The sequence below is a fragment of the Poecilia reticulata genome, chromosome 22, assembly GCF_904066995.2.
Source record: "Poecilia reticulata chromosome 22, P_reticulata-male-v2, whole genome shotgun sequence".
In the NCBI taxonomy this organism is placed as follows: Eukaryota; Metazoa; Chordata; class Actinopteri; order Cyprinodontiformes; family Poeciliidae; genus Poecilia; species Poecilia reticulata.
In genome coordinates, this window is record NC_088851.1 from 14,434,523 (window position 1) to 14,459,804 (window position 25,282).

The window sequence follows — 25,282 nt, forward strand, 5'->3', positions numbered from 1 at the left end:
GACATCAGAGTTTGGAGGAAATTCGCTTTACAGTGGGCTATAGTGGGGAAAAATCCCTAAACATCCTACCAGAGCTACAATAAAATTATTTAGGTCAAAGCATATCCGTATGTTTGAAATCCATTTTCTAACGCTTGCTGAGCGCTAACACTTTCTACCCTTCTCGGCATTTTAACCTCACACTTTTCGGTAACAAATTAGCACAGGTACCTATTTTACACCAGCACACATTCACACTCAGACACCATGATAAATAACCAAAAAGGTTTAAGATCTAACAAACACATGTTCTTATTTCAATATTTGTGACCTGTCTTTTTTGTTTCCAGATGCAGCTACGATTTAATAAAGTCAATTAGGATTTTCTTTGTTGAGCAAAGCTGCCCTGTCACATGAAAGCAACCCGCTTCTGTATATGACATACATGAAATGTATACTTCACTATAGTCTCTTTCTGGAGTTTGGGGTATTTATACATCCAAATGTTACAGATTTAAAAATATAGCAATACTTTTTCAAGACACTATAATTTCAAAAGATAGTATATTAAGGTGAACCCACTGCCACATTAATAACAATATTTCTTTCTGTTTTCTTTTTTTTTTACAGTCAGTGATTTTGGACAAAAAAGGCGCCAAAACTGGACCCAGTGATAAACAACCGGTACCAACAGGAAGTCGAGAGATCTCCCAGATCAGCAATTCCAGTTCAACAGCAGAACTGACTAAACTGAATGAAATGCTTAAACAACGTGACAATGAGATCAGTATCCTTTGACATTGTGACCCAGCTGCAATAGTCTTTCGTTTCTGACTATGTTTTTTCTGGCAATGGTTTTATGATGAAACACAGAGTTGATCGATAAGCTATCATTTTTCAGAACCATATAAAGTTAACAACTCTTGACAATTTATTTTAGGTGGTCCAAGAGTAAAATTGGCTCTTTGGATTGTTAAGGTTGCTGATCTCTGATCTGTACAACTGAGAGTAGATTTAAATGTGTTTGGTTCAATCTATGTTTGAGATTTTTACTTTGATGTAAGTAAGAAAGTTGTTCTTTAGTTGCTCTGTTATGTCGACAGAATCAACTAAGCAAGATTTGTTACTAGCTCTTGCTTACAAAAGCATAGAAGTTTTTGTAAGTGCTTTGAACGCTGTGACCTGCTGATGGTTGCTAGTTAGAATCATTATGGTGTGTATTTTTTCTGTCTTGCCTACATTTGATCATTGTTAGTTCAAAATCTAAAACACCTGAACTGATTAAGCCTACCCAGTATTGTTCTACATTGAGCATAGATTATTAAAAGTGTTACAATTAATCAAATGTATTTGATTAAATTTGATTAATTTATTTTGGCTTTAGAAAAACTTTAGGATTAAAAAAAGCAAAATTAAGGAAAAAACTGTATACAGACAAGTCAAACATGGATTGGATTATTTTACACTTAAAAGAGTGTCGAACAATCCAACAAAGTTTGCGACACATGAAAGCTTTACTCTATTTGGACAACAAACAGAAAATGAGTCTTAGTTTTCCACAAAATAGTAACTGAACCCTTGTCTGCTTTTATTCTCATGGAGATGGACATGTCAAGTCCATCTAAGCTTCAGTTCTGTTACGTACAATAACTCATACACTCATCAAGCTCAATTGTTCCACAAGAACAAGGGATTGAAATATTTTTAACTGGGTCACTTTTTGAACTGTGGCAGCACTCTCTACCAAACTGGAAATATCTAATTCATTCCATTTCTTCCTTCTTTCACTACTGACACAAGAATTTAGGAAAATTATAGACAATTTACGAAGTATAGGAATTACAGGCTAATTCCAGTAATAGGGTAATTTGCTGTTTTCCTCACTTTTATCAGGAAAGTCTTCCTTGCAGAACTTTGGTTTATTATTATTGCAAAAAATATTTGTTTAAATAACTTCTTTGCACACACATAATGTACTTTTAATATTACTACATTCTTGCCAAGTGCTCCACAAATCCAAAAATATCTTGAAGTATTTGCTCAGATATGTTTTCATGTCATGGCTTCTGTTAATGATAAACACTATTGATCATAATTATAGTTCTTAGGCTTGAATATAAGATTTCTGAAGACTTTAAGGGTTTATTCTCCACTCTACCCCTCTCGTTGTGGTTTCTCAATAAATCCCAGCACATATGTAGGAAAACTTGAGATATCTGCTTGATTATTTAACCCGCCAAACCTCAGCTCACTAAAATAAACTAAATATTATCATGCAGATATTTTACCATAGTGTTTCTTGGACCACATGTGTGTAATGTGATTTCCTCACTTTGTATATTTTCCCCTCTCAAACTGTCACTCCCTGGTTTTCATGGGATGCAAATGTGGTCCACTTCAGTGCCCCTATGCGTGTCAGAAAGCATATATTTCAGGTGGTAATGCTCCCACGCTACTGACAAAGTATGTTGTCTTTATTTTCTTTCATTGGGGAGTTTGTATATTTAAATGCAGCAGCCTAAACTGTGAGTCTGTCAGTCATGGTGGTCTGTCTGCTGTACGTAACATTATAGGCTGACCATGCTTATATAGGCGTGTCATCGCTTCCAGCCACTTGTATTTACCAGCTCATCCCCCTGGTGTCCATGCCTCTAAGTGTTTCACACCTTTAACTTTATTGTGCCAAAGGTGTTTGCAGCAGCCACCAGTGCTTGTGCTGCGGGCTCACACTTCCCACACTGACAAACGGTCTTTATAGGGTTAATTGCAGGAATGTTGCCTGTAAAAGTGTATAACTATCCACTACCCACTGTAAGGGAGTCGGAGCACCTGGTAATGCTTAGCTGGCTCTGCTGGTGGGATGATGCATACGCTAATACATGATGATGGAACAACAAAGGCAACCAATAAACATTGGGGTGACATTGTATTCTCGTGACTAACCTTAGTTGTTGTGGTATCTGGCATGAAAAATCAACAAACGCACAACAAACTGTTTAGGGTCTGATTTATTTGTGATGCTATAAACAATCTCGTCTTGGCAGTGTTATGACTTATGGGTCAAACCAAGTGGGGCTAATGCTTACAGCATTCTAGCGCAGTTAGATCTACTTGACACGATATAACACATGGGCCTCCAACGCCAGTCTTTGAGAGCATACCAACATTATGACATTATGATTAGTAAGCACAGATTAGTTACCTTGAACTGATTAAAACAGAGTCTTATGACAGATATGAAAACATATCTGTCTATTTTAAATTAATTTGCTTATTTGTAAAGCACTAGTATTACCTGATAACTTAAAGCAACAACTATATGTTTCCTCTTGTTTCATCCCATTGCAACAAACCAAACTGTACATTTGACACATTCTACCCTTTTATCCATTGACAGAATTTAGTGTAGTACCAGAGATCACACAAAGCCTGGGAGGTTTACTTGTATTCACTTTTAGCCGGATTCCTATGATTTGTGCAGTATAATACAGGATTTATATTCTACTTATGGACTTTTTAGAGTTTTCAGCAGAAGAGCCAAACTATTCATCAGCCATATTTTGCAGCTGTGGTGGAAACTGGGGATAAAAGATTGAACAAGAGCTCTCTCTCTGGGCTATAAAGTGGAACAACTCAGTCTTCTTGCAGAAAAGAAGAGATGTAGTATTCACAACGGAAAAAGATTTGGTTTATGCAATGGGGGTGACTTATAATATCTTATTCTGTCTTTTGGATATCTCTGAACCTTTTAGCAGGTCAAAAGGTTACATAAATTCGGGAACATATTGTTCCTGAATTTTGTTTGCTCCATTTTGCCTAAAGAATTAATTATTCTGCAGGGATTTGAGCAGGAGACAGTCTAATAATTTAAACCAGCATAACTGTGAACCCATCATTATTGAACATTGGGTTTAACTGCTCTGAAGAAAATCTTCTGGAGTTATTAACCCTTTTGCGTGCGAGGACTGAGGCAAACGTAGAGGACTATGGCAAATTATACAAGTTTTACGTGTGTGGGGTCGGTTCTAGACACATTTCTAGACACAAGGGTTAACATGTTAGAAATATATTATCTAATTTCAGATGGGCTTCATGCAGCAGTATCCCAACAGTCTTTATAGTCTAAATAGTTATCATCACTAGACCTTTTATTGAGTTTATGAATATGCTAGCACACCTTATATTCAAGAATTCAAATCAGACCTTAGAAGGTCCATGTTGTTTTCTGCTTAGCTTTAATTTTATTAATATTGTTGTTACCAAATGAGTCAAGATATGGTTTAAATACTGAATGCAGGCAGGAGTTTTTATAGACGGCCACGTATTTCTTTTTCTTTTTTTTTTCAGACAAATACGTGCTGATTGCACAAGATTGTCTAAATTGTAGCTTTTGCACACTGGAACTGTTAATTATACTGATTATGTGTAAACATTTAATTGCTTGCAGAGAGTGTTGTGTTAACAGAAGAACTGGCATTGGCTTGTCAGCCGTGTCTGCTGGCCTTATTCTAGCTTTTGTAGATCTGTCCTATCCTCTGCTTCAAATCTATTCTCTGATATACTTTGTATCCAAAAGACATGTGGATATTTAATATTGGTAACATTGTAGAACCTAAAGGTACAGAGGTGCAGTGCCTTGTGAAAGTATTCACACCTCACAGCCACAAACATCGATTTATTTTATTGGGATTTTCTGCTTTTCAAATTTTGTTGGATATATCTTATAATTGCAATTTAGAGAATGATCTTGACCAGGATTTTTAAAAAGCTTCACCAGAAGCTAGTTTGAAACAGTAGTAAGTTAGTCATTTTTTTAATTGCACTTATAATCAAATGAATATGAATGCAAGCTATTAATTTAAGTTTTCATCAGTAATAAAATACTTATACCGTACACTGAAATTGTAGCAATTTGTGGTAAATTTGTCAGCAGTTACTTTCAAAGTACTTTTATTTTCTGTGATGTCACTGGACAGTGTAATGAGGAGAGTTGAGACAGATGAGGAGAGCGCTTTGTGACTGAGTTTGACCACAAAATGTTGAGTAAATGACATGCGAAAATCTTACGTGAAACCTCACAGAAGTTTTCAACAGTCAGTTGAGTTTTGTGGTCAACTTTACTGTGATGGGATCTTGGTATTAAAAAAGCAGCAATCCAAGGTGATAGCCTGTATGAATTGAAGATTATTTATATAATTAACTATCTAACTAAATAAGGGAAATGAATACAAGTGGTTTTAGATAAGATTAAACACAGGCTGTATTCAAATATGCTCAAATGATTGATATATTGGTGTGTGATCTAAAAGAAGAATGGAATAGTCTAATCTAACCAATAATCAATTATTTTTTATTGTAACTTTTTTTTTTTTTTTATGAATAGTCTGAAACCCAAATAGAAAAACACCTGGAACAAATGCATTTCACATTAATACATAACAATTTATTATTTTACACAGAAATGTAATTTTTGAAATATACTTTTAGAATAAGGAGGGGTAGAAGTAGTTTTTAAATACTGGATGGTCTATTTTAATAGAGGGCAGACTGTGTATCATCAAAGTAAAATTATTGAAGTCCTCAGAAAAGTTGTATTTTTCTGTAAAACTTGGCCTTTGTAGGTTATTTGATATGTTGGGATTGGCAGTTTTGGGAATGGTTGGTTTTCGTTGGAAACATTTTATCACCACTGACATCCCTTTTGTGTTGACTGACAAGGACATAGAGTAACTTCTCCAGCTCTTTTAGGAAATTATCTACTCATCATCCAAAAAATGACTCTAATTTGAGCATCCCAAAATATCTGGTGACCACGATAGTTACAGTCTTGCCACAAAGATGTCTGTTATTCTCACTGTAAGAAAACCGAATAGCTTACTAATGTGCAGTGTGACTTTAAATTATGGGTTTGGATTATGGCATCAAACACACTTCCATTGACATTGTCGTGGGAGTTGCATTAATTCTCAACTGTTTGATAGTTCATTCATGTACAGATATGTGTTCCCAAACATGTCATTCGTCCTCTCATTTTCACCAGTCAGTTTCTTACCAGACGGTGCCCTGTCCCATAAAATAATTCACAGACCTTAAACCTTTAGTCTCAAATTTCCACGCAGATGTTTGATTTATTCTTGACAGATTTTATGGTTGAGGTCAACATAAAGCAGTTCATACTTAAGAATTCATACATGTGAAGTGAAATTAAAATGATACGTGACTTTAGAAATGTTTTTGCAAATAAGACATTTAGAAGTGTGGCCTTCATTTACCTTCAGCCCCCTGTAACAATATCTTGTAGAAGCACCTCGTGCTGCAGGTTTTTTGGGATATGTCCCTACCAGCTTTATAATGTCCTGCTAGAGTTTGTCAACTGGATTTAGATATGGACTTTGAGTGAGCCATTCTAACATATGAATATGCTTTTATTTAAAACATTCCAAAGCAGCTTCTCTTTTCCATGTTTCATTGTAGAGCTAATGATTTTATTGTGATATGCTCTGTTAGTTTTCAGTTACGGTTTAACTTTGTAGCTATTGCCATCCACGTTCTATTAGGAGTCTTTCTAATGCTCCATGAGATTTTGAAGCTGATATGTTTTCTAATCTAACTTTGCTTTAAGCTTCTTTTAAAACTTTACGATCACACCTGATATGCACAACCAAGGAACATATATCTATGTTCCTTGGTAGCTGTGATGCTGTTTGTTCAATAATGCTCTCAGACAAACCTCTCAGGCCTTAACAGATCAACTGGATTCACAGATTAAATTACACACAGGTTTCTGAAGACAATTCCTTTCACTGGATTTGATATAGCGGTATTAGAGTAAGGGAAAACTAAAAAGTAGTAAAGGACATTGTAATATCTGGACAATATCACTGCTGTCCTTCTTGATCTTCTACTCTCCACTAATTCATCCCAGACCATGACACCATTCCAAGTCTCTAAGACCAGATACTGAGGACATGTCAGCACCCTAAGATATCATTATGGAAATTTATGATCAACAGGAAAAAGATCACTTGTGAGTTGGATTTTACCAAAAGAGCATAAAGTCTAAAATTAGCTCTTGGGGTATTCCTAAATATATGTCCAGAGATGTTTATTTTAACCTTTTTATTTTTGTACTTTCTTCTCATTATAATGCATTGGCTATTAAGTTAAATATGTTCTCCTTGCTGCATTTGCTGAGTCTTTAACCAATTGCTGCAGGTATCCTTGTGAGAATACTGAAGAAAGAAAAGGAAAGAGCAGATGATGCCATCGCACGGCTTGCTTACATTACTGATGCCAAAGTGCTGCCCTCGAGCACGCAGCCTGTTTCACAGCCTAAAGAAACAAATATGGAGACATTTTTCAAAAACTATGGAGGAAAAGTATTCACAAGGCTTCACTTGAGGAAAGGAAATAAAACGTCATCAGCAGACTATAGTGAAAGAATGTTTAGAATGCCACAGTTTAGCGTAGAAAAGGCAAACATCTCTGCCACAGGCCATGCACCTCAACCATATCCAGTGCTTCAGAATAATGAAGGGAATAATAAGACCTTTACCGAGGATCATGGTAGAAAGGTTTCCACAGCGCCGCAGTTGGCGGAGCAAAACGTGGACACCTTACCAATGGACCAAAGAGAAGTGTGCACAGGCCCTTGGTTTAGCGAAGGAAACCTGAACAGCTTTGGAGGGGACCAGGAAGGCCAAGCATCAACAGCAGTTCAGGTAAAAGTGGAAAACAATGTAACTCTGCTAGCAGAGGACCAAAAAGTGTCCACAATGCCACAGTTTAGAGAAGAAAACACGGAAACGGTTCCAGCAGGACGAGGACGAGCTGGGCAGTATATGAAAAAAGGTATTTACACGTTTTGTTCTTTCTCTATTTTCAGAAACACGATTTTAGTAATGATATATTCTTGTTTATGACACTTCAATTTTAGCAGAATAGTTCCTCGGTTAAAAACTAAAATAATTTTATGATATTACACAAAAAGTGAGCACTTTATTACTTGCACTTTGCTGGATTGTTTTTAGAATTACCTTACTTCTTTCCGGTTTTGATTAAGCACATTGTGCAGAAAAATCTTGAACAGGTATGCCAAAAAGGCAGAATAATAAGGACCCCTAAACCTACAATTGTGGCAAACAGCCAATCAGATTGTTGAGCTTGAGCTGTTCACTGCCACCAGGCAGCAGTAAATACGGCTAAAAGACTTTCAGAAAAAAATTCAACGTGACATCCAACCTTCCAGATCTGGATCAAGAGATAAGTTTGTGATAAATTGGGTGCCGAGTCTTCAGGCAGGTGATCTCTCTCAGCTGGAATGTAGGCAGTCATATAGACTGTGGCTTTCTATTGTGAGCTGTGGGCCGTGACCAGGATCTTGGATTCCGGATCTGACTTCACACGTCTTTAATTTCTGCAGAATGCAAACTGTGGGATTGTGGGATCATTAAAAGATTTTATTTTTTTTCAAACTGTCTTGTTGTCTCAGCAGAGCAGCTGTAGACAGTACAGTATATTAGACATGTTATTTTGTTGCTTGTAAAAACTTGATGAGTTTGAAAATTGTAATTCTCAGTGGCTCATGATGGGTGTAGCAAAGGCCAAGAGGACTTAGCAATATTTATCTAAACAGAGTGCAGACAGTATCTCATTGCAATAGAACCTCTATTCAGCTTAGTTTGCAGTTTGTAAATCCACAATAATTACTTAAAAACACTTATTTGCTTTGTTTTCTTTCTGGTCACTGTGTGCTGGAAACAATTTCGAATATGAACTAATGAACCAGACTGCTGGTCAATTTTGTCTTAAATTGATTTCCTGACTTCAATTTAAGATTCCAAGCTTAAATTGATTAGTTACCCTTCTTGTTTTTCTCTGGCACACAGATTATGATCTAAATCTTTGAAGATAATTACAACGTTCAATTGCTACACTTAACACAGCAGATGTTTGTACATTGTCAGTATTGTTTTTCTAGGTATTTAAGTGAAACAAGAACGCAGAGGTTGCTGACATTTAAGACAGTTGAGCTTTCATGTTTCAAGCCAGAGGCAACAATTATTTGGCTTTTCCTGGTTAATTTTGCTTCAGTGGAGCTTTAAGTGTGATGATAAACTCGGCCCCTTTAAAAAGTTTGGTCATAGCCATCGAGCATTGATGTGCGAGCCAGAAACTCATGAAGCTGTACTGTTGTCTGTCCGAACCACAGCCCCCTCATATGCTTTGACATTTTTCTGCAATAGTGCCCAGTTTTGGTAATAGAGCGAACAAAATCGGGTCCCTGCTGAAAAACAAACACATGTTTTAACTCAGACAGGATTGATGGTTAGTCATATAAAGGGGCAGAACAGAAGGAAGAGCTCTGAGGGATGCCCTGCAAACCAGCAGTTTATAAAATCACTGATAAATCACGTGCAACCTTCATAAATCACTTTGTCATGTCATGAAATGAAGGCTAAACTCTGTCAACCAAGTGGTCCTCGCAGAGAAATTAAAGTTTCTGCTAACTTTCTTTGTCCAATTATGACTCACCATTAATAAATCACTCTCCCTATTTGATGGGGGTAAAAAATGAGCTCAGTATTTTTATTCAGAATCCATTGTCCTGTTGCCATTGATGGGCTGCTAACAGAATGTTACATTCAGAAGTTATTAATTTCTAGTCATATCGGTTTTGGAATTTTCTCTTTTCTAGACTCTTAATTCTCTGACATTCTAATTCCATAAAGGTCGATAAAAAATCTCGGAGGACGGTGCTAAACCAAGTATAAAAAGTCTAAAGTTAAACAAGCAGATGGCATCTTCAGAGCACAAAAAAGTGGCAGCATACCCGTTGAGTAGAGCAGTAAATACGGCTAAAAGACTTTCAGAAAAAAATTCAATGTGACATCCAACCTTCCAGATCTGGATCAAGAGATAAGTTTGTGATAAATTGGGTGCCGAGTCTTCAGGCAGGTGATCTCTCTCAGCTGGAATGTAGGCAGTCTGTTGTCTAACTATATAGTAGCGCAAATGCAAATTTCTAAACCAATATCACGGAGATCTGCAACAGTCTTAACAGTGATGATGTTACATACAGGGCAAACTCAAAAATCACAGACACTAAAGACAAAAGGAATGACGGCAATGTCTCATGCTCAAGAAGTAGTTCATAAGGCAATTTCGTTTTTTCCGGCGAGGAAGTCATGAGAAATGTTTTAAGAACAATGCTTTAGATACCTGATAGACTGGTACTCGAAAAGTGTGTTTTACTCACACTGAGCATAATAGCAAGGTTTCAATGTAACAGTCAAAACCTTATTTCAAAGACACCGTTTGCCAGTAAGCTCTCTAAACTCACTGCAGTTAGATTTATTAGAAATATGTGCCTTGGTTTTAGATAGACTTCTGACCCAAATGCAAGATACTCTCAGGAGACAAAGATTAAATGTTCAAAAAAATAGTTTTAACAAAGAATATACAATGGTAGAGTCCAGGGTGTTAGTTTGCATGGCAGAAGGTAGGGTGGGGCTGGAGCTGAGGTAGGAGTGGACCGGGTTTGATGATGCAGTGATGAAGAGAAACCTTAAGGTTGTTGATTATGGGAGAATGATGCAAAAGTAGTAAGTGGAGGAAACCTGAATAACTTAGAGATTATCTTCCATGAGCACACAAAGAGGTAACCTTCAGAAAGAGAGAACAGGGGAGGTATTAGCATAAAGGTCAAATGTAACAAACATGGAGCCCAACGGCAGGCAAATTGTCTTCTTCTTCTTTTTGTTTTATGGCGGTTGGCAAACAACTTGGTGCATTACCGCCTCCTTCCAGACTGGAGTATAGATTAGATGTCCTATCGCTATTATCTTCCCATAATACCGGACTTCCTAAAAATGCTGTCAAATGCTACATCCCATGACGATCTTTGCAGCAAATTTTTAATATCTAAATTATTTTTATTTCTATTTAACTCTCTAATTAACACCTCTTTCCCGACTATACTTATTACATTCTAGAAAAATATGCTGCACTATTTCCGACTCTCCACAATAACTACACAAATCGGTACTATGTTTATTAATTATTTTCAGAGTACTATTTAGCCCCGTATGCCCAAACCTTAATCTGGATATAATATTCTCTTCTTTTTTATTCCTAATACCTTCCCTACATTCCCCTACTTTTTTTGAATATTATAATAAAATCTTGCCTTTTCTTCTCTATCCCATAGTTCCTGCCATTTCTTTTTAATATATATTTTACTTATACTTTTGACCTCATTTCTGCTTATTTTTGATATTTACCTCAACACTATGGCAGGCAGGCAGGCAGGCAAGCAAGTTGCCAGAGATGTTAACACTCAGGCATTGCAGCCACTTCCTCTTATTCAGCCATTAATGAAGCTTGATGTAGTGCAGGTGTGTGGGAGCACCCAGCTCAGCCCCACCTTCCGGGAAAAACATGCAGCTCGAGCACAAGAAAAAACAACCCCAAACTTTGGCATCGTGTATTGTATCTAAAATCTAAGCTAATCCTACCCTGTTTGTAGGTCGAAGGGAAGCTAAATACTGATAATGAATCAGACCGCAGCTGCAGTTAAGTGCTCTCGTTCCCTTGACTCATACTCAGAACAAATGATTCTGGACCACAGCTGATTCTCTTAACTGACCTTCCAGGAGGAACGTTTAATGGGGCATGGCTCCTAAGGGTCATGTGTTAAAAGAAATTTGTTTATTTTTACATACATTTCAAAAAATGGATAGGATAATTACGATTCATTTTTACTTCATTCTTTAAAGGTTTTGATATTTTATGTTGTTTTCATAGTTTCTACTGAAAAATCACACCTTCAAGGTTGCTAATTAATATCTTAATGAGGGCTTTTGAAGTTTGCATGTTTTTCCAGTGGAAATCATGAATGGAAAGAAATGTGTTTAATTAGAAGAAATCGGCTCCTTTATTGTTTGTAAACGGTAATCAGAGAGATTGTTCTCTGAAAGAGATTAAGCTTAATTACTTACTTCCTTAATTAGCTGATTTTTAAAACCATCATTGCAGTTCCAAGTTTTCTTACTTTCTTTTCAAACAGTTTAAAATTTCTCTCGTCTTATTGCAAAAGCAAATAAATCAATCTCTCACCTTGGTCATTGTAACTGAATAGTTTATCTTTTGTCATTTGTTTCTTAGAGTATCTCACGGAAGCTGAAAAGCTTCAGTAATAAAGTTAACATTTGTGACAGCAGCAAGAAAGTAATTGTTCTGTTTTTTTACAACAATAATGTTACTGTTGGAAATTTTTTTTTCCAAACATTAATGTCCTAAACTAAAACGAGATAGGACTGTATTCATAAACTAAATTGCACATTAGCCAAATTAGGTGTTTTATCCATGAATATTGATCCCATTCATTCACGTTAGGAAAAACAGAATTCCTAGGTCCTGTAAACCCTCGCTAGGGATGATGTCTCTGGCGTGGAATGCTTCTCCCATTTCATCACACTTCATGCTGAATCTTCTTCTCTGCTTTGTTTGCTCTGACAGTTTGAGCAGAACACACTTTAAGCTTCATCAGCTGTTAAGCAGCAGGGAAAAGTTTACAGACGAGCTTTGCAGTTTGGGAAATTAAAAAAGAATGTTTAAGAGTCCATTAAACTGTTTCAGGAGGATTACTGAAGAAACTTTATTTGCCTATGGTGATATTGACTATCACTGTGCAGAGATCCGGAGTTAATTCAGCATCATAAAACTGATGACTTTTGACTAAATTGTGGCCAAAGAAACCATTGCATTATGTTTGCTGGAAATTTAAATATGTTTAATTGTTTCTCTACTCACTTTCCAATGTTTTAGTTATTAGGACACTTTTTAAACATCTGGTTTGGAAAGAAATATTTTAATGTTTGTTTTATACTTTGATTCTTTAAATAAAAATAAATAGTAACAATAAATAGTAACGGTTTTTGTTACTGTATATTACATTACAATAAGAACCATTTAAAATTTACAAAAACATCTGTAGTGTGTCACTGTCTTTGCAACGCTTCTTTTTATGATTGAAAAGATTTGATTTGTTTTTTTCAGATTTTTTTTGTGATAAGATCTTTTCTTAAAATAGCACTGTTTAAAAGAATAGCTGTTAAAATATAAGCTTTATTGATCAAATTTCTTTAAAATACGCAGAATGTCCAGAATATTCCAGGAATTGAATTTTAATGTACTGCAACATCTATCATTCCTTGGCATCTGGAAATACCAAACTATGTGCACATTACATCATTCTTCATTGCTCTGTTTTAATCCAAAACAAATGTGCTGCAGAGGTCTTTGTATATTGCTCAATAGGTCACTAAATGTTTATATGCTGGAGTTTAACATTTATCCAACACTTCATGTTCTGCAGTTAGCAACCGTTTTGGTTTTTCTGTGTCAAATTCTGCTGTGCTTGTATATTATGGCCAAATAGCTCTACCTGTCGTCATTCCAAAGAACATTGTTGCCGCAGCATTGTGGCTCTTCAGGTGCAAATTTGTAAACTCAAGCTGTGCTACTATTTATTTTAGTTAGGAAATATTTTTCTTGTATGTCCCGAGCAAGATACATAGTCCTTTTCTGATTATGCTGTCTTAAACTTTTATGTTTGCCACGCTAACTGAGGTCTCTAGCTTCTGAAATAAAGCTCTTGGGTACTTTGCAGTTCCTCTAAACACTGCATGCTCTAACCTTGGTGAATTTGATCAAAACTTTGCTTGATGTTCAGTCTCAGTAAAATTAGCAACTTTTTTTTAATGGTTTCCATTTTTGAAGAGTCTTTTTTTTTTGTTTTTTTGCTGTAGTGATTCCTAAATTGTTTGGCTTGGAAACCCACATTGATAGTCAGCAACAGTTGCTTCCCTGAGGTCACTGCTGATGTCCTCCTCTCTTGTGGCATTGTGTTACCTTTACTAGTTTGCGTCAGAGCAGCAAATTGCAAAAAAACAAATCAGTTTTTACAGAGCTGACCATATTCAATCAATCACTTTATTTTGGTAAATTATCCACATTAAACACAGAAAACAACAACAATAAAATAACAATAAAGAAGCCCATAATTTACCAAAAAAGGAATAGACTGAAGCCAAGTTTGCTCTTGCCAGTCTGTAATCTGTTCCCTATTTTATACCAATATATCTTCACAATACATATATAAATCTACATAACAGCGTAAGATGTTATCATTTTATATTTTAGAGCTCTTTTAAAGCTCACCAAGAAAGGACATAACTTAAAATCATCAATCAATTCATTCCACAGTTTCACACCAATAACTGAAACACATCTAGACTTTACCTGACTGTTCTCTTTTGCACATTCAAGTATAAACAAATCTCACAAATTATATTTATTCTCTCTCAATTTAAATTATTTCTGAATACCAGAAGGAAGACTTTTGTTCAATGTTTTATCCATCATCTCCAGTATTTTTATATAAACAATATCTTAAAGCCTTATAGCTTTTTTTTTTGTTTAACTTAATTATATTAAGTTAAACAAATTTGTCTCATGTTTAAATAATAAAAGCAGGACTCCCCCCCCCCCCTCCCTCCCCTTCACTGCTTTCCTTTTGTTATGGTTTATTAAACACTGTCTGTCTGGAATAAAATTGAGAGTTTCAATATACTTGAGGTTAGATTTAACCTATTATATTTACACTCATTGTATTACATGCTTTTATTATGTAATGTTTCCCCATTACATAATTTAAATCCACAAAGCACACGGATTAAATTAGGTTATCCACATAAACACCAGAAGAAAAACATTGGTGAGTCAAATTCTCCAAATCTGAGGATTAGTGCCATTTTATCTGTTTTAAGCTGGTTGCGGTTTCTCAAACACTTGAAGCAAAGAGAAGGAAAAAAAAAAGAGACAGTGTCCTTGTATCCGTGCAGTTTTAATATCTCTCTAGCTATGTTATTGTATGAAACGATGTGATGTTTCTCTGAGATATTCCTGGTATGTTGCTGTTCATGCAAGCCAGACGGTTCCCCTGTGAAAGCCCAACAGTGAATTGTTGAGATTGGCTCCAACAGTTTATGTCCGCATGTTGGCTGCTGGTTTTAGTCAAGACTTTCCAGAAATGAAGAAACACAAATCATTTACTAAACAGCCATAATTCTCAAACGAGTTAGAGCCCTGTGCATGTCCCTCTGCAAACGTCACAAAAGTAACAATAGTGGAAATATTGGAAACTGATGTTAAGTTTGGGGTTTTCCAAAGTTGAGCATTTACTTAAGTTTGCTTCTTGTGCAAAGTAGGATATTTTCCCATCTTTATAACACTTCTGTTAAAACAAACAGTTTTGGATTACAAAAAAAAAAAAAAAACACAAAAATCTAGAATGACCTTGTTCCAAATAAAAAACTATATTTAAACCACATGCATAGATCTTCAGAAAAAAACCCTATTAAAATCATTACAAGCATATAAAACAGTGAGGATGTGGGGTTCAAAATAATTTAATGTCCTAATTTGTAGAAGTTTATGTTGGAGGGGGTGGGCTGTAGTAGGTGTTGCTGACACGCTGTTTATCTTTGTGTTTATATCCCTCCTAACCCTGAACAACAGTCTAATTGTTCTTGTGGTTTGTCCTTGGTAAAAGGTGGAAGGTTGGGGGGTTCGGCCCACATCTGGCTGCCAGATTGGAGTCAAAGGATGTGGGAGAGACCACAGCTCTGTCCAATTTTCTCATAGTTATTAGATTTGTTTTAAGGGAGTATGACAAACACAGACATTGTAAATAAGGTAATTTGAATGATGGGTTTAGTTAAGCAAATATTTTAGAGATTAGAGTCCCATACTGTGTTTTCCAGTGAGTAAAAGCCATGATTCAGGACTGAGTGTAAGCTGTTTGCTGGAGGCAGTTTAGAGATAAAGATCTCAAGCTTTAACCCAGCATGTGCAATTATAATTGTCTCTCATTTGTCCAGAGCTAAGCATCTGTTTGTCACTAGCTAAAGATGAAACACAAGAAAAGAAACCAATAAAAAGTCTGATCTACCTAAGTAGTTTCAAATTTGATTTGCTGGTTTTAAAAAGATTATATGTGACTTGTAAAAATATTAATATATATTTCCCATGGAAATGTTCACATATTGTTGCACATACTGTTTTCGTTTTATACGTTGTGGTTTGTGGTTGCAAACTGCAAACCTCAACGTGGTCTACTATTAAAAGTAGTATTAATACTTTTGAGTGGTCCTTCATGAGTATTTTGTTTCAGTACAGATTTTTATTTCCTCAGGTTCAAAGTTGTCAATGGGAAAACAGGAAGCATTTGAGATTTTCATAAGAGATCACGAGGAACATCAAACCATTGAAGAGAATTCGAATATACTCAAAGAAAGGTGAGTGACAAAAGGAACAAGATATTCCTCACACAGTGTTAAATGGCTTCTGCTTGCATTTAAGATTCCTTCTGATACAGTAAAGTTGCAAACACATGATAACATATAATTTTATTGTACCTTTTTCATAATCATTGCACCTCAAAGCACGCCCCTTAGTTATTTCCTTAATTATAGTTTTCCATTCATTACATTTAGTGTAAAAAATATATATATTTGGCTTCTTCTTTTGACCAGGTCAGATGAGGCCAGAAGACTTGGAGAACAACTAAAGGGAGCCAGAAACAGAATCAGTGAGTTGTCTCAACATTTGGAAGTTCTTCTGTAGATTCTACATTACAGTTTTTAGCTGTGAACATCTTTCACGTCTACAATTTGCTCTCAGTGTTATTCCTGTGGTACCCGACCAAAAAACATCAACACCAGATCACTGTCAGGGTGTTGAGTCCCTCGAGCGTCAGAATATCTTTCACAACATTCCTAAGCCTTCCCAGAACTGGGAGGCATTCAAATTTCCATCCACTTATAGTGGGCTTCCAACCTGTGCTTTTTACGAGTCGATCTCAGGCTGTTTTATGACGATTCTGTTAGAGCTCCGCTGAGTTCGTCCTGATAGTCACTAACTTAACTAAGCCAAAATGAGTCCTGGCATTAATTAGCAATGCAATGTGAATGAATCCAAAGATGTTCACAGTCTCTCTGCTGCGATTTGTTAACACATGTACTCCATGTAAAGCTATATGTAATGGTAGCGCAGTGGCCTAATTTTACAGTTCTTTGTTTAATTACTAAGTAAATGTAAAATTTAACAGCTTTTGGATGCTGTTTTTAATTCTTAGGACTAAACATGCAAATGCAAAAGAATTTAGTAAAAAAATTTAAAAAAAAATTCAAATTGCTTCTTTTAAAAAAAATAAGATGACAAATAAAATTGTTCCTTATCAGATGGACTTGATGTAGTGTTCATTATCTTTATGAACCCCCCCTAAAAGCAGAAGTTTTGGTGATTGTTTAGTGTGGAGCATTTGGGTGTGTGTGATAACAATAAGTCCAAATAGGTAAGACCTCAATGATAACAAAGAAGCAGTAGTTCCTATTCATCAGTCTGGGAGAACAAAACACATTTTCAAATCTAATTTTCAAGATTTGATGCCTCAGTATACTTACCCCAAGATTAACCCTCTTAATGCTCAGAGAAAAGATGAAAGCCCCAAAAGCTACATGCGGTGCTCTAGAGGCCTCCAGAAAGTTATTCCTGACAGAATTGTTAGAAAAAGAACAGCTTGTTTAGAAGCATTAATAAGGCTCTTCTTTCTAAAAAAAGAAAAAATGGCATAAGACGCATCATTACGTTTTTAACAAACAATACCCAGCATGTCAGAACAAAAGCCTTATAGCAATTTACCTTAGTGGAAAGGTAATGATATGGGCTTGTTTTGCAGCCACAAGATCTAGATACATTGTTGTTACTGAGTTTGTTTTTTTTTTTATATACCAAAGTATTCAAGAGTAATCTGTCCATCTGTCGGATGTCTGAAGCTTGATCGAAACTAGATCAACAGCAAAAAGTATGCCTAAAACAGCAGCAGATATACCAGAGATTGGCTGAAAAAGCAAAAAAAAAAAATTCAACATACTTCAAAGTCCAAACCTGAAACTTAATGTGCTGTGGTGGGACTGTAGGCAGAACAAATAAACCTCAATGAAATTAAGTGTTACAAGGCAAAGAAGTTCTCCAAATTTCCCCACATTCACAATAGTTGTCAGCTGCTTATTACAATAATAACAATAATTTTCATTGTCAACAGCTATTGTAATTTGGCTTTGGCATTACATGGTGGTTAAAAACCATAAAATAAGTTTTTTTTTTTTTTTTTACTAAATTAGAGAAGAATATCCTGATTGGTTAGTTAATACTGTTTCAGCCGTTTCCACAGAAACACTTGAAGACATCTGAAAACAAGTTTAGTAGATTATTGTCTGATGGAAATTTGTGCAGTAGGTGGGATGGAATTAGAGTTTTATGTGGGCTACATTTTCTGTTACGAAGAAAAGTAAATTTTTAAGTTTCCCTTTACTCTTGTGATGCATCCACTCATGTGTGTTTGTGGCTGACTTCACACACCAATAAAATAGATATGTTTACAGCAGGACCACGCCTCATCCCTGCCTTGGATCACTCTCAGTGGTTTGGCAGTTTGTGCCCGTCGTCCTCATAAATGCCACCATGTGTTTGTCACCCCTACAGTCTATTGTTTTCCTCCTTTCGCCCCAAGAAGTGCTGACGTGGCCATGTTTGTTGTGCATCACAAAGAAATCAAGTATGACAGCGTTTAGTAACCCATGTTGCTCCGTTTGACCCACACACAGCAAAGTAAAATGAAGATAAATATTTGTATGATTGAAATGTTTAAAAAAAAGATTTTTTTTTTTTTTTTTACATTTCAAAAATGTTAAAATTATAATTTTCGAAAAATTGTCTCCAAACCATCTTTAGGCTGTGAATATTATGACATTATTGTACAGATAGAACTGCATTCTTTCTGTATTAGACGCTGTTTTTAATTTTAAAAAGTGTTGCTTCTTCTGACTGGTAACTCAAAGCTGCTTTGTCGTTTTGGAAGCCCTGCTTGGACACTGTTGGCTACCTATGTCTTAAGGGTAATGTGCACCGTGGAAAAATTTGATGTAATATAGTGAATTTCTTTTGCTGTTGGACATACCCAGCTTGGAGGGTCGGTAGCAGGGGATAAAAAGAGAGATGGAAGCGCGAGGAAACATCAGTGTCTAAACATTACTCTATTGTACTTGGCACTTGGCCACGACACGTAGCTCTGGAATCCAGGCCCACTGGAAGAGGATACATTTTGAGCCTCTCGGTTCAGAGAGTGCATGCATGTGTATGTATTTGCTCAGAAAGATCAGCGATACGCGTCCTCTGCAGTATAAAAAGTGGAAGGCAGCTGGAAGCAAGCAGCATCTCCTGATTATTTGGCCAGATGTTGGAGGATTTATGCAGCGCGGTCTTAGGTAAAGCATCTGGTATCTCTTAGGTAATACACTCAGCTCACCTTTAAATAAATGACCTTTAAGCCCAAGATGTTTCAAAAAATATATCATTATCAAAAAATATATCATGTAAGAGCCTCCTTTAGTTTTTTTTTCTTTCCAGTGTGCTAGACGTTTCTTTTTTTACAGGGTCTTGATCAATAGTTTTTCATGCCTTCTAAATGTTTCATTCTGGCTCTTGGTTTTTTCACAGATTAATTATGCAGTTAGAGATAGTTTTACAGGGCCTTGAGAAAACAATGACACCATTTAATCAGCCTCACAATTTGTCAGGTTACATTCAGAAACTTCATGGTATATTTGAATTTTATTTGACAGCCCAACATAGAGTAATGCATAATTAATACATGGAAAATGGTGTATGATTTTCAAAATGCTTGCATAACCAATACGTGTCCACTCCACAAATCCGATCTTAATCCTTTCCACTCACAATTATCCATCACTTTATGTTGGAATGTCATATAAAATCTATATAGGATGCTGTGGTTGTAAATTTGGTCTTTGGGGATTTTGCTACCACAACCTTTCACAAAGATGCACTTTATTCCCCCTGAACTGACAAGAAACATCCAAAAGACACTTTGAGAGATGACGATGTCAGAACGGCAAAAATAACAAAATAAGGAAATGTTACAAAATATTTAGCCACACTGTGACTATTTCAGCTGCCATGCGTCACAGATTGAGATAATAAACCAGATTTCGCATGAGTGTTATGATTTACGCACTACTCATGTTGCAAATACAATTGTTTTGCATGAAGTCTTCATGTACAGCTGTTATAAACACAGCTATTCAACAAAAAACAGAGACTGTTTAGTAAAATTTTTGGTTTAGTATAAACAGCATTTTATGTTTCCTCTCTTTTGATATGTGATATTTGTTGCAGTCAAGCTACACTGGTAAACCTTTCCTGTAGGTTTTTCTTACTACTATGTTGATCTTTTGATCTATTGTTGTCTTGGTGTAAACAAGATTTCCTTCTGTTTACGTCAGAAGCTGAACTAGATCCTTGATTCATGGTACACTTTAAATCCCATTCAAGCATCATGCCACCAAAATGTGGGTATTTATTGAAACTTATAGCTTAAAGTTTGTCTTCAAAGAGGATAACCCTTACCATATGCTATGGAGAAAAACTTAATTTGGTTAGGTTGAATCCACAACTACTACACTACTTAATAGTAGATCACAGGAATTTCCCACTGTGGTTCCTTTGTTTTGATCTTAGTGTTGGGGATTCTGAAATGCTTATGTACGTGCTATGATGGATTTAAACAACACAGACAGTGCGCTCATCACGTCTTTATGAACTCCCGTCTTAGAGTGATGGTTTAAACATCCCTTAATCCTTTAATGTTCTTTTGAAGACGCAGACTCGACATCAGTAGGCGTGTTTTAGAGTGTCGTGTTTGTAAGAGAAGACCCAGGCTACCCACTTGACCACAAAATGAAGCCACAGGGCGTCTCAGATCATTTACATTCTCAGCTACCCAAATACATGGCTTCATGAGAGGATCCCAAACTCTGCTTCATACCTCATAACCATTTGGAAAAACAGTCTTGTCACGGGCACCGTATGGCTCTGTGTGTCCTGTATAATGTTTCACTTCATCTGTTCAAGTCTCTGCTGTCTACAGAAACCCCTAAAGCGGTTGACTTTGAACGAAAGTGCTCGCGATGCGCTTGGAAAGACGAACTGGTTGCACTGGCATTTTGCAAACAATTTTAAAGCTTTCTGAAAGAAAGTGCTGACTAAATGCAAAAGCCTTGTGGGTTTAGAATCACTTCAATCCAACTGTTGTAGGACAGCATGGGTGGTATTCAGCGTAAAGGTACTTTTACAAGAGAGGACTTCATCTGGATTTCTCATCTATGGAGCTTAAACCTCTGATTTTAGATTGGACATAGCATCACTTTGCAGGGCTCAATTACTGAGCAGTTTTTACATATAAGACTTAAGGGACTGTTAAAGAAAATCACAGACGCTACCATTCTGCTACCCTTCATGTCTGCTTGTTTGTGACCCCAAAAAGCCCAAACCTCCCCTTCATGCTTATTCCTTGTGTTTTTTGCACAAATAGCTACAGACACTCTCAACCTAGCAACTCATCCAAACGTGGTGAAGGCGATTTGCCAAAGTTCAAACTGAGCGTCAGAATTGGGAAGCACTGGGGATTTAAGTGACTTTGAACAGGCCATGTCTGTTGGGGCTTTACAGACCAGTCTAAGTGTCTCTGAAACTGCTGATCTACCCAGATGATCACACAGCCATCTCACAAGCGTACAGAGAACGGTCCAGAAATTATTTCCAGTGAGTGGAAATTATGTTGGTGTCAGGGTCTGACTTGTTTGAGGTGATAGAAACCCAACAATAACACAGATAATGGTTGTTGCTACTGACGTATAGAGAATGTCTTTGAAGATGTTGAACCTTGAATTAGACAGACTCCATCAGCTAAGGATCACACTCACAGAAAAAAGAAACAAAAGTTCATTTATCTCATTATATAAGGATTGGTTAATTGTCCTAATCTTCATGACTAGGAATCTACACCAATCGTTCTTCTAATGTATATAACTAATAAAGAATTAAATAGTTTTCCATCATTTAAGTTCACCCTATTGGACTTCTAGAAAATTTTACCTAAAATTTTAGTTCTAAAACTAAATATTTTTTCCTAAAAAAACATATCTCTAAGCCAAAATTATTTTGTTTTGGTTTCTGAACCAAAATGCTCTTCAGTCAAAAGCTGATATATAAAAAAAAACAATGTCATGAAAAATAATTGCAGTTTTTTAACCTTGATATCTGTTAAAATCACAAACTGAGGAAATGCTCCTGAAGAGGCTTCAAGTGTTGCTGCGGGTTTGTCACCACAAACTGATTTTGTTTTCAGCTTCCCGTTAAGTATCCCTTACAGGCTGCAAAAGAGATTATGTAAAAAGATCATTTGAAAACACATTTAATGTTGAAAATGTAAGATATTTTTGTCTTCATTCTTCTTTGTCTTCAGCTGAATTGAAGAAGCAGTGGGAGACGCGGCGGAGACAAAGAGCAGCTCAGGGTATGAAGATGAAAACTTACATGATTGAACGAGAAAACTCACGTGTACGTTCAACCTGTACAATGGTTCACTTTCTTTAGAGCTTCTGGAGACAGTTCCACCAGCAATAAGCTCTATGTACAGTTATGTAGTGGGGAAGGAAATCCCACAGTAGGAAAAAGGGAATTTTAATGGTGTTGCCAGGAACAAACCTATTATGTACCTATACCGTAGACATCTATTGCGTAAATATAAAAACATTTTTTTATGTTGATTTGAACATTAGTCAAAATTAACTAACATGAGTTAATTTTAATTTTGTTTTGCAATCAGTGAACTCTTTTGTTTTTGGGCTACACATATGATTTAAAATAGAGGCAAATCCATTCTAGCCATCCTTCAAAATGAAGAAAGAAGCAGATGTAAGGTCAGGCAAATATTTTATTTTATAAACTTTCCCATTCCTACATTTAGAACAAAAAAAAAAAAAACAAGTTATAAAATACTTTAATTGTGACGAACAAGGATAAGAAAAGTTAATAAAGTTAACAAGCTCACTGAAAGAGAGCAGCTGCATCTTGGTGGCACCAGGGCCTTCATTAGAGCCTGTCCAAGTCATGTAAACCGTCTGTTTAGGAGAAGGTCACAAGAAAGCCTGTTGTCATAAATGTAGATGTGGAGGTTTTCTAAACTGGACCTGTAACTGAAGCTTGTCCTCCCGGCACTGAAAGATTCAACGTTTTTCTTTTTGTTTTGTTTTTGCTACAACCTCTCCAGATGTGTGTGGCGTGAAACACAGAATCAAGAAGCAGAAAAACATCACATGCCCACTGTTATGTATGGTGGAGGATCCGGCATGGGGCGGAGGAGTTGTTTCGTATGAGTTTGATTTCAGCTTTTCCCCTGACCATGTGTTGAAGCGCCTTTGAACATTTATACAATGATGTCATATCAGTGTATAAATTTTGACAAATGGAACATCTTTTTTTTATCGTTTTTCTAAACTCGTCACTCCCGAAAGGATGGGAAACCCTGAACTTTCTGGCTGCTTTTGTCTTGTGTGCATTAGTGGCCACTTCAAAGCTTTTACAGGAGGCCTCAGTGACTGCAAGCTTGAATACCAAAACTACACTCTGTTAGCTCCTCTTCTGATGGTTTTGATTTGTTAACATGCATGCTTTGATGAGAAAATTCGGTCATAAGGCTAACATTTTCCTCTGGTTCTGACGTCAAAGGGCTTTTCTTGTTAGTTTAAATCTCAACCTCAGAAAGAGTTCATAAATAACAGTTTACTTACATTTCACTTCAGGACGCAAATTTCTAAATATCTGCATGCTTAAATTGAATTGCTTTATAGCTGTGACAGGGAATGATACGCAGGACGGGGAGGAGAACGACCCCCTGGAAGAAAACCTCTGCAAACAAATTAAGCAAGAGAAAGTGACGTGAGTTGTCTCAAATAACTTACCGAATGTTATTCCAGTTTCCCCCCCACCCCCAAAGACCCTGCTTGGTCTGATTGAATGCAGCAGGTGCTGTGTAACGTCAACTAAAGATAAATTTTGCACTGCTGATATCCCTTGTCAGCTACAACAGCAACCTTGGCCGCCTAAAGGCACTGAGGACAGAGATCGAGCATCTGCAGCTGTTGATGGACAGGGTGAAGGTCAAGATCCAGAAGGATTTCCTGAAGTGGTGGAGTCAGGAGGCTTTGAATCTGCAGGTGACTGGCCTCTTTTCTATCCTTGTGACAATGCATCTTACCGTGCCTTTTGCAAATGTCTTCATACCCGTGGACTTTTCATGTTTTGTCATAATAAAACCACAAACGTCAGTATATTTTTACTAAAAATAAACAACAAAAAAAACATCACAATGTAGTATGTAACTGTAGTGGCTGAAAAAAACACTAATGCAGAGTTTTCAAAACTTTTCACAACTAGGAACTTGGAAATATAAATGCATAGGTATTCACCCCATGTTTAATTTGACACTTCTAAATACAAATCCACTGCAACTGTGTTGCAATAAGTGCCAAATAAAAGAAAGACGACTATAGAATCATATAACCTCAGGTCAGGGCAGGGGTCAGGCAAAAATGACAAATAAAAAAAAACTTGTTTTAGACCATTAGGCAAACTAGCGTGCTCTATTTTGCCTGCTCCCATTGAGCCGGCGGTCCCGTTGAGACTTTACGTTGATGCCCATCATTAAACAGTTCCAAACATTTTAAATATGCATACACACAATAAACTAAAATAACAGTGGCATCAATATTATACTTGCTAAAATTAATAAAGAAAATTGTATCCAAATGGAAGGACGTTAATACTTTGAGAAAAAGTGTGAAAAAGTTCAAAGTTTATGAAAAGATTTGTTAGGAGCTGTAAATCTGCTTTCATCAGAATGAAACAACAAAAAATGTGATTTTCGTGCTAGGTTTGTATCAATGTTTTTCTCTTTATGAACTGTGTTTCTTGCCATACTGGTGTTTTGAGCAGTGCTGACAGTTAGCATGTACAATACTGGACAAATGTGTCGATTGCTGCCTCTTGTTCTGTCACAAAGCTAAATGGGACTTAGTGGGAGGAAGAGTAGGAGGCAAACAGAGATGCATTTATTTATTTTCCTGAATTCCATGTGACTCAAACACTAACAGAGAGGATAATACAATGAGTCAGAGTCTATTTTAGTCTAATATACAAAAAGATTACACAGAGGACGGCTGGCAAAGGATTCAATTGTAACGCTGACTCAGTGAGGAGTCTGATAACTCACGCTTTGCTCAGCCTGGACAACTGCTGAGCACATTTCAGGCAACCA

The 25,282-nt window shown here is 36.4% G+C and overlaps 1 protein-coding gene across 2 annotated transcripts in view; it reads left to right on the plus strand.

Moving 5' to 3' along the window:
- The window catches only part of kif6 (kinesin family member 6), a 52,868-nt gene that overhangs the window by 22,092 nt on the left and 5,494 nt on the right, over positions 1-25,282 (plus strand). For both annotated transcript variants that reach the window (XR_532602.2, XM_008399650.2), the window contains exons 12-18: positions 610-766; positions 7,195-7,830; positions 16,238-16,340; positions 16,578-16,633; positions 22,430-22,480; positions 23,817-23,904; positions 24,047-24,182. Coding sequence is in view for 1 of the 2 variants with exons in the window: in XM_008399650.2 (XP_008397872.2) it covers positions 610-766; positions 7,195-7,830; positions 16,238-16,340; positions 16,578-16,633; positions 22,430-22,480; positions 23,817-23,904; positions 24,047-24,182 (1,227 nt within the window). In the remaining variant the exon portion in view is untranslated. The remainder of the gene's footprint in view (positions 1-609; positions 767-7,194; positions 7,831-16,237; positions 16,341-16,577; positions 16,634-22,429; positions 22,481-23,816; positions 23,905-24,046; positions 24,183-25,282) is intronic.